At 49.3% G+C, this 12,225-nt stretch overlaps 1 protein-coding gene across 9 annotated transcripts in view; it reads left to right on the top strand.

The window, feature by feature from the left end:
- CACNA1C (calcium voltage-gated channel subunit alpha1 C) overlaps positions 1-12,225 on the top strand; it is a 680,887-nt gene that overhangs the window by 580,882 nt on the left and 87,780 nt on the right. For 8 of the 9 annotated variants that reach the window (XM_070620344.1, XM_070620343.1, XM_070620341.1 and 5 more), the window contains 3 exons: positions 6,691-6,823; positions 9,476-9,605; positions 10,852-10,911. In XM_070620344.1, the coding sequence (XP_070476445.1) occupies positions 6,691-6,823; positions 9,476-9,605; positions 10,852-10,911 (323 nt within the window). Of the gene's footprint in view, positions 1-6,690; positions 6,824-9,475; positions 9,606-10,851; positions 10,912-11,051; positions 11,112-12,225 lie in introns of all 9 variants that reach the window. The other variant, XM_070620349.1, reaches the window with a different exon arrangement.

The following is a 12,225-nucleotide window of genomic DNA, read 5'->3' as shown; positions in this document are numbered from 1 at the left end:
GCCTCCCGGCACGCAGCACACAACACACAGCAGGCAGCACACAGCACTCAGCAGGCAGCATGCAGTATGCAGCAGGCAGCAGGCAGCATGAAGCAGGCAGCATGCAGCAGGCAGCACGCAGCACGCAGTACGCAGCACACAGCACACAGCATGCAGCAGGCAGTGGGGTGAGCACCGGCTTAGGGGGTCTGTTCTTCCATCACCTAGCTGCAGTCAGGCCCTCTGTCCCTGTTCCTGCTACAAAGCAGTGAGGTAGACACACCCATGACAATAAGCTCAAGTTTCATTATTCTAAATACACTCTTGGCCTTTCTCTTCTTTGTTGCTCTAATAAAATCAAAGAGAAGCAGGTCAAAGGGAAAAAGGACTAATGAGGATATTGTCACCACATCGGCCATCATAGAAATGTTTCTCTGTTGACGCGGCTTTGAGAATTCTTGGAATCGTTTTGCTTTTAAACTGAAAAACTATTCTCCCACACTCTGCTGATTCCTCAGGATTCCTTAGATTTTTCCCCCATCACATGGCCACTCTTCTTTAACCTCCTCCAGTTGTGTGCCTTCACTCTCTTGGTCCCAAGAATCTCCTGCCTTGGGTCCATAGACACCTGAGGCTGTCCTGCCTCAGCCCACCACCACCACTCAGGCCTTTAAAGCCAGTTCCTAGGGCTCCCATTTGTTCACTATCCCTGGTTTCCATTTTCTCACCCAAGGCCAGCATGTTCTTAAAGCTGGTGGCTCTGGGCATCCCCCTCCTCCAAGGCTGCGCGAGCCTCTGCTTCCTAGCTCCTCCCTTTCCTGCCACTGCACGTCACCTCCTGGACCCTTTAGGACCAGGTGCAGCAGAAGACCCCAAAGACTCCTCCAAGGTTACTTGGCCTACTGTCTCTGTTATTGTCCATCTCTCGTCCCCACTTGCTTCTCTTCTGAACTGTGAAAGGCGAAGCCTGATCCACCATTGTTCTCGCAAACACAGCCCTTCTGCTTTCTCTCCTCTGGGCAGCTGGCCCCTGCGGGCCCACTTCACGCAGATGCCCCTTGGGAGGCAGCAGAAGTGAGCATTCCTCCTGCCACACTTCCAGCCGGACTTCCAGCATAACAGGCCTGGTGCCTGAGCGCACACTCCCCAGCTCCCTCCTGCTCGCTCTCACTTCCTGCTCTCTCCTCGGCCTTCACCCTTCTCTCCAGGCTGCTGTGTTTGCTTTTCCAGGCTGCACACAAAGCTGTATGTCGGACGGCCGAGTGGGAGCTGAGCTCCAGCCTACACTGTGCCAGCCAGGGCCTCTGCCTTCATGGGAACACCGAGGAGGGGCCTGGTTCTAATTCATACAAAGCGGCCGTACAGGCTGGCAGTGGCCCGTAGTCCTTCCCTCTCTGTTTAATCTCGAAAACTCGCCAGTTGGTTTTAGCCTCCAAGCTTAGTATCCACCAAATTCTAGAAACATCTACTCACCCAATTAGGAAAGCATTGTGCCTAGATTGTGGTTTTATTTAATCGATTAGTTTATTTGAGTGAACATGCAGATGTTCTTAAGAGTCGCTAAGGACTTAAAATTAATAAGCACACGTGAGAAAGAAATGTGGGCGACGCCAGAGAATGCATAGCACGGTAACAATGCTGTGGAGGAGGCTCGAGCTGCAGCAAGGGGCTCGAGGAGGAGAGCAGTGAGGGCGGAGTGGGTGGGCCGGCTGCGTGGACAAGGGTGGTCTTGCCTGGTTTGGAGCTCAGGAAGTTGGAGAGAGAAGCATTTATTTCAGGACCATACTGTTGTCATAGACACAGAGCTGGAAGAAAGCTTGGCGACATTCATTCACTTAGTACCTACTTAGGAAGCGCCTGCTGTGTGCCAGGCACTGTGGCAGGCGCCAGGGACACACCTGCGGGCAAGACAGAGAAGGCCACAGCTCCCAGAGCCTGCATTTCAGTGGTGAGACAGACCACGAGCAAGAAAGCAAACCAACCAAGAAGGTGATGTCAGGCAGCACTACGCGGCAGGAAGATCAGACGACCAAAGGCTGCGTTAGACCTGCTGGGTGGGGCAGGCCTGCTTTGGCTGTGTGGCAGTGCAGCCCTCTGAGGAGGCAACATCTGGGCTGAAACCTGAATGAGCCAAAGAAATTAGACATGGAAATCAGAAGGAAGAGCTTTCTAGGTGCAGAGACTAGCAAAGCAGAATCTCTTGCAGAACGCACTTGTCTGCCAAGGAGTCCAAAGAGGCCAGCGTGCTTGGAGCAGAGAGGGAAGGGGAGAGGGCTAGGGCCTCAGATGGGGGCTAGGTGGAGGCAGGTGGAGCAGGGCCTGAAAGGCGCTGCGAGAAGTTCGAGTCTGCTCTGATGCAGTGGAGAAACACCTCAGGCAGAGGAAGACATGATCCGATGTCCAAGATATCTGTTTTTTTTTTTGGAGACCTGATTAAATATACTTTTTTATTGTTGGTTTTTTTTGGTGAGGAAGATTGGCCCTGAGCTAACATCCATTGCCAATCTTCCTCTTTTTTTTTTTCTCCCCAAAGCCCCAGTACATAGTTGTATATTCTAGCTGTAGGTCCTTCTAGTTCTCCTATGTGGGACACCACCTCAGCATGGCCTGATGAGCAGTGTGTAGGTCCTCACCCAAGATCCGAATCAGTGAACCCTGGGCCGAACCCTGGGCCGCCGAAGTAGAGTGCATGAACTTAACCACTCAGCCACGGGGCCAGCCCCCAACATACCTTTTAAAAGACTCACTCAGGCTGCCATATGAGAAACGGATATGAAACAGCAGATAGTCAAGAATAGGACCGGGGACAGTGGGGACACTAGCACAGGAGTCCAGGGAAGAGATGATGGCAGCTTAGGCCAGGGTGAGGGTGCTGAGCTACAGAGAAATGGCGGGACTCGGGGTGCAGTTTGCAGGTGGAGCCAACTGGACTTATTAATGGCTTAGGAGTTGAGGAGAAAGAACGAGGAATGAATGGTGACTCGGAGGTTTTCAGTTGAGCCAGCAAAGAGAGGCCAGCCCTGGGGGTCTAGCAGTTGGGATTCCACACTCTCACCACCACAGCCCAGATTTGTTTCCTGATCCGGAACCCACACCACCCGTCAGTCTGTTTGTTGTCACACTCTGGTGGCTGCATGTTGCGGTGATGCTGAGAGCTCTGCCACCAGGATTTCGAATACGAGCAGGGTCACCCATGGTGGGCAGGTTTCAGTGGAGCTTCCAGAATAAGACAGACTGGGAAGAAGGAGCTGGCCACCCACTTCTGAGAAAATTGGCCGTGAAAACCCTGTGAACAGCAGTGGAGCATTGTCTGATATACTATCGGAAGGTGAGAGGAGGGCTCAGAAAGACTGAGCAGGTTCCGCCCTGCTGCACACAGGGGCGCTGGGAGTCGGAATCAACTCGATGGCACTAAGGACAAAGCCAGGAGAAGGTGCCTGCCGCAGGGAGCACCCTCTCAGCCTTCTCTCCCGGGCTCTCCCACACAGCTCCAGGCTGGCTCTTTGGCCCTTACCACCCTTGCATTACCTGCATTACCTTTACCTGCTGGAAGAATCTGGGGCCACACCACAAACTGTAAGCTCCTTCAGGGCAAGAACCACGGCTTTGTGTTCAGTGTGCTGTAGGCAGTAGATGTTAAAAATAGTGTTTTTATTTTAATCAGCCATGAACAAAATCACAGAGGTGAAAATGTGTGTCAAATGGGGAGGGCCAGGGTCACCGAGGCCCAGGGCTGGGGCATGAGCTCTGCGGTGGTTTTACTTCTGAGGGCAGGAACCCGCCTCTGGGAAGCAGCATCAGCTGCAGGGTGCCCAGTACCTTCCTTATCACGCTTTCCAGACCTCCAAGGAGGAGATGAGGAAAGAAAGTTCCCCGAGGGAGTCTAGTGGCATTTGGGAGCGGGGGTCCAGGTGGCTCAACTGCCAACCCCAAACTTTCCCTGACTTTTCCTAATCTGTCAGCCTCTCTTCTTATACATAAGACATACAGAACATCTCCTGCTGACACATTTCTGTCCTTGGACAAACTTGGGTTTGTCTTTCAGAAATAGTTTCCTCTGAAATTCAGCGATGTGGGTCTGCACAGTCAGCCACCTCGCTTCTCCCCAGGAATGGAAATGGATGTAGACCTCATCCGCAGTGAGGCAGGCCGCTGCCCACGACACAACAAAAGGCTTCACTGGGAACTCATAAAAGCACAAAGCTAGTAAATATATGATTAGAATGCATAACATACATAGAAAACATAAGTGATTAGAATAAGTGTTAAATGACCTGTTATCAGATTATCATGAATAAGAAAATGTCGGGTCGTTTACAGCAAAACGGAAGAATACAAACACGTGGGCAGGAGTTTAAGCTCCTTCCCAGTTACATTTCGCTTGTAAATATGATTTAGGCCAACTCTGGTTTTGCTTTTTTCTTTGATGGAAAACTTTACCTTTGTTTTACATCCCAAGGTTTGGTTAAAAAGCTTTCACCCTTGGCCTGTACACAGTTTTTCATCTTGTGCCTCTCTTCTGCCGAAAATATCCACTGCCTGCGGGGCAGCTCTAATGACTCTAGAGAAAGAATCTGAGCTGTACCTGTGTTCTGCGCGTCCTCCAAAAAAAGCTTGGGTCCCTAAAGCCTCTTGCTTGGTAAAGAACCACTTTCTGTGCCAGGCATTTTTTTCTCTGTACCACCTGGCTTCAATCTTAATCAGAAGAGAGAACACGCAGAGGCATGGCTGGTCCTAAGATGGACTTCCTGCAGCTATCTTTCCAACCAGCTTAAGTCTCACCTGACCTTCTTCTTTCGCAAAATCTCCTTCCTTAGAAAGCTAATGTTGGTGTGGTAGTTTAGTCTTTATCAAGAAATAAGGGCTACTCTGTGCAGGACATGGTTTCTCTCTCCAGGGTTTTCAGCACATAAGGAGAAGGAACAGATACATTTAACCCAGGCATCCAAGGTATTGGATATCGGCACATCCAAGGAGTGCCAAGTTAACGCAGGAGGCCAAAGGTGCTGCTGGAATTCACAGGAAAGTCCTTCCCTAGAGCCCAGGAACTCAGGAACGCCAGGTGAATGGTGCTACCTGAAGGGGAGTCCATACAGCTCTGCAGACAGAGAGATGAAGGGCAGGCCACACAGAGAGCGTGAGGAAAGGAGAAAGCACATAGGCAGTGTGTTCATGTCCTGGGGCTGCCGTAACAAATGGCCACGAACTTGGTGCCTCGAAACAACAGGAGTTTATTCTCTCACAGTTCTGGTGCCTGGAGTCTGGAGTCAAGGTGTCAGCAGGGCCGTCTGCCCTCTGCAGGCTCTAGAGAGAAGCCCTGCTTGCCTCTGTCCAGCTACTGGTGGCGGCCGGCAGTCCTTGGCACTCCTTGGCTTGCAGCTGCATTGCTCCAGTCCCTGCCTCTGTCCTCACATGGCCTTCTTCCCTGTGTGTGTCTCCGTGTCTCTCCTTATAAGGACAACAGTCCTTGGGTTTAGGGCCCACCCTAGTCCAGTATGACTTCATCATAACTAATTACATCTGCGAAGACCCTACCTACTTCCAAAATCAAGCCACATTCTGAGGTTCTGAGTGGGCGTGAATTTCAAGGGGACGATATTCAACCCACTACACCGAGTGTTCAGAAAATACTTTGATGTGAGTGGGAAGTTTGTCAGGGAATAACAGCAGGCAGAGTTCAGACTGAGAAAGATGCTAAGCACTAATTTATAGGCTAAGAATCGCTCCCATGGGTAGAGAAAGCAATAACAACCCCTGACATTTATGTAACACTTGCCCTGTGCCAGGCACCGTTCTGAGGTATGTATGTACTATTATCCCATCTTACAGATGGAGAAACTAAGGCACAGAGAGACAAAATAAAACACCCATGACCAGAAAGAGGCAGAGCCAGGATTTGCATCAAAGCGCTGGCTGGAGAGTCCATGCTCCTCACTCCCATTCCCCTTCTAAATATTTTTAAATACATTTGACCAGAACAGGACATGCAGTGGTTCCTTTCCATGGGCAATGATCTTGTAAGCAAAGAAATAAGCCGTTTGCCTTTGGTCCAATTGAACGTGGCCACTGGCCAGGAGAAGCAAGGAGCCCCTTTAATTGGTGTCAGTGTCTAGACCTTTGAATTAAGGGCCTGTTGTGGTCAGCATTATTGCCCTATTATCTCTACAGCACTTGATTTTTCTGAATTTTCATGAATGGGGAAAGTCTTAATTTTAAACTGCTGGAACCTTCATGGATCGGGTTGTTTGCAAGGGATCCCACAAGTCAACTAAGCCATGCCCCTTCCCTTCCTGCAATTTAGACGCACAAGTACACCTGGCAGTGCCCTAGTCTTACCTGGTTACCATTTCTAGTGCCTTACAACTAGGATGACCACCCTTCCCAATTTGCACGGGACTGACGGATTTCTTGGGATGTGGGAATTTCAGTTCAGAAAATGACTGGACAGTCCTGGGCAAACCAGGACATGTTGGTCACCATACATACAACCCCCCTTATCATGCGCCACCAGGAGGTTCTTTCCCTAACAAAGGTGAGCTCCAGCAGTGTCCACAGAGCCGGGTGTCTGTCTTGGATGGTATCCTGCATTTTCAGAGGTACAAATAATGTCTTGATTCCTGTCAGTGGGAAGGTATCTAGAAGTAGGCAGCACAATGGTAAAAATAAGTGCAAGTAGTGGAGTTATTTAGAATGGTGCTATTTTTCTTATAGGAGAAGAAGATGAGGAGGAGCCTGAGATGCCTGTTGGCCCCCGCCCCCGCCCACTCTCTGAGCTGCACCTTAAGGAGAAGGCAGTGCCCATGCCCGAAGCCAGTGCATTTTTCATCTTCAGCCCCAACAACAGGTGTGTGAGAATGGTGGGGAAGGGGGAACTCTGCTCTCTGCATGAGACAAGCCCAGCAAGTGCCGGCATCCTCCAACTTCTGGGTGGAGGCTTGAACTCCCCCACTCACCACAGCTTGTTTAAACAGGCACTATTTAAGTAAAGGAGTCTGGATTCCAAATCAGAAGACCTGTGTTTTTCTCTCCATTGTTTGAAACGTGTAAACTCTATTTCTATCCTTTTGATAATGACTCTTGGTAATTTACTAAGTCTATTTAACTTAAAGTCTGAAGTTAAACAAGAACGTGGAGCTCCTCCTGTGCAACAGAAGCAGCTTAGACTGTTTTAATTCCTCTCAGCCCCTCCTGCCTTAGATGTGATTATTGATTACTCCTTTAACCCAACAAGGGAGACAGTATTTCACCATCATTATTATTATTATTTTATATATGTATATATGTAAAGTTCCTTTAGTTCCTTTATGGTAAATTCACTTGGCCTCTGTTTATCTGTAATTGTTTTCATTTCTTGTTCTTGAAAGATGGTTTTGCTGTGTATACAATTTTAGATTGACATGTTTTGCCCCTCAGCATGTTAAATGTATAATTCCACTGTAAAGTCAGCAGTCACACCAACTCTCTTTCTTTTGTAGGCAATCTGCCCCTTATCTCTAGTTGCTTTTAACATCTTCTATTGCCTTTGGTGCTGTGCATATTAACAACCATGTATCTGGACATGGATTTCTTTCCGTTTATCCTGATTAGAATATGATATGCTTCCTAAGTCTATGGATTTATATTTTTCTTCAGTTCTTGAACAACACTAAAGACTAGAATAGAATTTCTAATTCTTGAAAAGTTGCAGCCATAATCTCTTTAAATATTGTCTCTCCTTCATTCTCTCTATTCTTTTCTTCTGGCATTCCAGTTAGGCATATGTTAGACCTTCTGGTTCCGTCCTCCCTATTTCTTAATGTGTTATGCACATCTTTCATCTCCTTGTCTCTCTTTGGTATTCTGGGTAATTTCTTCAGATATATCTTCCAATTTCTTAACTCTCTCTTTGGCTTTATCTACGTTACTGTTTAAACCAGTTTTTATATCAACTGTTACATTTTTTCATTTCAGACAGTTCCATTTGTTGCTTGATTTTTCCAGATCCATCTGTCTATATCTAATGGTTTCCTATGATTCTGTCATCTTTGTGATCAAGTCCTTTATTTCTTTAAATATTTCAAATATGGTTGTTTCATATTCTATATGTGATCTTTCCAATATACACAGTCTTTGAGTGGTCTAAGTCACTTCTTTTTGTTTTAAAGATTGGCATGGCCTGATGAATGGTGCCGTGTCCATGCGCAGGATCTGAACTGATGAAACCCTGGGCTGCCAAAGCGGAGTGTGTGAATTTAACCACTCAGCCATGGGACTGGCCCTGTCTAAATCACTTCTTTGTTGTTTCTTCTGATTTCCCGTCTTAGCGGCTCATTTTCTTATGTGTTTAATGATCTTTGGCTGACTTCAATACTTCATCTTAATTGATGAGATTCCTGTGGACTTAAATTAGGAGTGGGAAGCTTTCTTCTAGATGCCCCTGGAGGGTGTTGGCTCAGCCTAGAGTCCCAGGCTCCTCTGCCCCACCTCAAGACTGGCTTGAAATACAGTTTCCTGACAGCAGTGCTGATACAGGCATCTGTCCTCTGGCACCTCTGCCTTTCCTGGCTCCCTATCACACAAACCCAGCTCAGAGGGTTTGTCTGTCTGTTTGAAAGGGATGATCGCTGCAGACCTCTGCTGACTCTCACGAAACCAGCGTTGTTTCAAAGAGTCAGTCTGCCCAGGATTTGGTGCTTCTGCAGCCATTGGGTCTCCTGGAGCACCCGGTCAGCCGCTGCCAGGAGCAGAGGCCCGCGGGCCTGGACTCAAGCCCTCACTCCCTCATGCTACAGGCTGTGTTTCTGGGCAAACCTCTCCTGCCTGGGTTTCAGTGTTTTTATCTGTGAAATGAAGATGATAATAACACCCACACCTCCCTTCCTAAGCTGTTGTCAAGATGAGATGTATATAAGACACCCTTGGCATTCAAGGATCCAGCATTTGTGGTACTATCAACGAGTGTCCAGAGAGCCACATGTGTAGTTCTTTGTATTGGGCTGAGGGGTAGAATTGAATTGCACGCCTTGAAGCTATTACGGGAGCAAATCAGCTGGCCAGAGTATACTCTTAGCCAGTATCTCAGTATCCACATCTCTGGGTGGATCTGTTGTTCCTTATACATAAAAATGTGAAGTAGATCTTATAAAGTGATTTTTTTTTAATGATGGGGAAAAGTCCCCCAACAAAACCGGTTATTAATGTCACAGCAGTATTTGAAAATTTAGAGATTCCAAAAGGTCTCAGATGTAACCCTCCAAAATGTCTAAAGTTTACCGTCTGTGAAAATGCTTGAGAATACAAAGTTCTGTACAGATACGCATCGTGGTGGGGTGGGGAGGCAGGGGCTGTGGTTGTCACTCCCCAACAGCAGTCAGACTTCAGGCTGCAGTGCCCACACCCCAAACCAACGAGCTCCTGCTGCAAGCTGAGGGAAGGGGTTGAGGCTCCTGAGACCCAGGGAGCCGCTTCCCTCGCCTTGACCACATGGTTCCCTCCTTCTCTCCCCCTCCCCACGCAGATTCCGCCTCCAGTGCCACCGCATCGTCAATGACACGATCTTCACCAACCTGATCCTCTTCTTCATTCTGCTCAGCAGCATTTCCCTGGCTGCTGAGGACCCCGTCCAGCACACCTCCTTCAGGAACCACGTACGTATTCCCTTTGTCCTCTGCACCCCTTCTTCCCGGGACGAGGACTGGGCCCACAGCTTCTGTTGTGACCTCATTGTTTGATCAAGAGCCCAGTTCCAAATCTCATAGTCAAAGGCACAATAAACATTTCTTTAAAAGCTTATAGCTTTGGTAGAAACCCATCTTAGGACCATAAGCAAGTAAGAGCACGCGGACCCAATGCCTCAGGCTGGCCTGACTGGCAGAGGTCAGGACTTTCATTGTTCCATGGATGTTCCTCAGGAAGCTCTGGTTCCCTGTAAACTTAGTAAAGAGTAGCCATTGACCTCCTGCCTTGCTCCCAGGATGCTCTGACCAGTCCTAATCATTAGGAAGAGAGGGGAAGCACTGGCAAATAGGTGTCAGTGATCAGGCTGACCTTATATAAAAGAGAGCCTCAGTGACCTTTTGTAGAGTAGAAAACTAAATTTGGAGACCCACTCAAGGCTCTGGTGAACAACATTAAAGGCTAGAATAAGAATTTCTGCATCTTGAAGTCTCAAAACTTTGTTAAATCCCAACCCGGTGGGCACGAAGAGAAGAGCCCAGCAATCTAAAGCCATAGCCATGCCGAGCCCCTCGGTGGTCTGCAGCCTGCTTGATGCAGAGCTTTCTTACTGAGCGAGGTCTTAGGCCCAGCTTTGACCCACCACCTGAGCTATAATAAAGCATGAAACCCGGTAGCCTGCCCCCAGCCTGGGGGGCCTCACCTGGAGCGTGCGCCTTCCCATTGCCTCAAAGGACACAGCGCCAGTACAGATTTCCACCAACATCAGAAGCTAGCTGAGTCACACCAACGTGAGTTAAGCATTTTGCATATTTCTGCAAAAAAAATAGCAAACCCCACTCTCTGTCCTTTTGACAAGCATCCCAGTGTCTGATTTGGGTTTCTTAGTAAACTGGATTTGTGAGAAAAGTGTCCAACCAGACACGGCCCAGACCCAGGACCAGTTGAGGCCTGCCTGCCAAGCTCCCTCACTCTCTGGGGACCTCATCCAGAGCCACTAAGCTGCCTGAGGCCAGCCCACCGCAGGATCCCATGCTGTGTATGTGCCCCTCAGCTCCTGACTCGATTCCGTCTGTCTCCACGTGGAAGGGCTCACGGGACGCGTGTCCTGGTTTTGAAGTGTGACTCCTTTTCTGGTGAACATTGCTGACCTCTCCCCCCTTCCTGTTGTCGTCCCTTCTCCACCCCATCCCCACCCTGTTTCTTTTTGTTTTGCAGATTCTGTTTTATTTTGATATTGTTTTTACTACCATTTTCACCATTGAAATTGCTCTGAAGGTAAACCCCATCCCCTCTGCTCCTCTTCCTGTCCTGCTCGTACGGGCACTGGCTCTCTGCTGTCTGTCGCTAACACACGTGCTCCTGTTGGTGTCTGGTTCACTCACAGAGCCACTAATCCGATTGTGCTTATTTTTCAGATCCTAGGCAATGCAGACTATGTCTTCACTAGTATCTTTACATTAGAAATTATCCTTAAGGTAATGCAACCTGAGCAATGACTCTCGCTTTCTTTCTCTCTTTCTGCTCTGTATGCCTGTCTCTTTTCTCTCGTTTCTTTCACTTTCTTTTTCATTCTCAAGCCTGAAATTGCAAGAATTAGTGCCCCTCACTTTCTTCTGTGTGCTTGCTCAGGCTCGGGCCAGAAGAACCCACCGCCACCCAGTGCCTCCTCTTGGCCTGGGAAAGGCATACGGCTGACAGGGTTGTCACCGGCTCGGGCACTGCCCTGTCAGCAGTGCCCCACACATGCCCACACACACCCACACACACACCTACACACACACCCCACACACACACACACCCATCTCCTGGTAATCGGTAACTGATCCCTGCTTAGAGCCCTTCCCTCCTCCTGCCCAGAGGAAATGCCACACGAACTCCCCAAGTGGAAGAGCCCACAGGGCATGGAAGAATCCCTTTGGCCACCCCCTCGATGCCCGTTATCTCCACCTTCCTCAGCACTTGCAGCAGATATCAGGGCTGAGCTGGAGCTGGGGCGGTGTGATGGGAATCATGGGCCTAAGGCAAGAAATGGGCCAGTCTCCCCACTGGGGCTTTTGACAGACACCCCCAGATGACTTCTGAGCCCTCGGGTACCTGCCCGGAAGCCCGCTCCAGTGTCCCTTGCCCTGGGCCTGGAGGAGGGAGAGTTTGACTGGAGAGCTTGGCCCAGGGCTCTGACAACGGAGTGCTAGAAGGGGCCGGAGCCCCTGCCCCGAGCCCAGCTAGAGAGCACCGGCCCGGCCCGGCCGCTGTGGGCGCTGGTGGCCATCATGGAGCTGTCACCCTGCAGCTGTTGAGCCCACCTCGGAAGGCACTGGAAAGAGAGAGAGTTTTTCTGTTTTATATTAATATATTACCTACATTTATTTTATTATTTCTAAGTTTTTCCAGTATACCACTGGGCCCTAGCCCAGTGCCTCCCTAGCCGGTTCATCAAGACTCGGGTGCGAGTTCCGAGGCCTGGGGAAGTGCGTCTCAGCGCTTGTCCTCAGAGCAAGGGGATGGACTGTGCCCTCACCCCACGCAGCAGAGCCATGGGCTCAGAACTCATGCTTTGGCTGCGTGTCTTTTTCCTGGAGACCCGCCTGG

Source organism: Equus przewalskii, chromosome 5, assembly GCF_037783145.1.
Source record: "Equus przewalskii isolate Varuska chromosome 5, EquPr2, whole genome shotgun sequence".
Lineage (NCBI taxonomy): Eukaryota > Metazoa > Chordata > Mammalia > Perissodactyla > Equidae > Equus > Equus przewalskii.
Note: the sequence above shows the minus strand (reverse complement) of the source record. Positions and strands in the feature narration are given on the sequence as shown.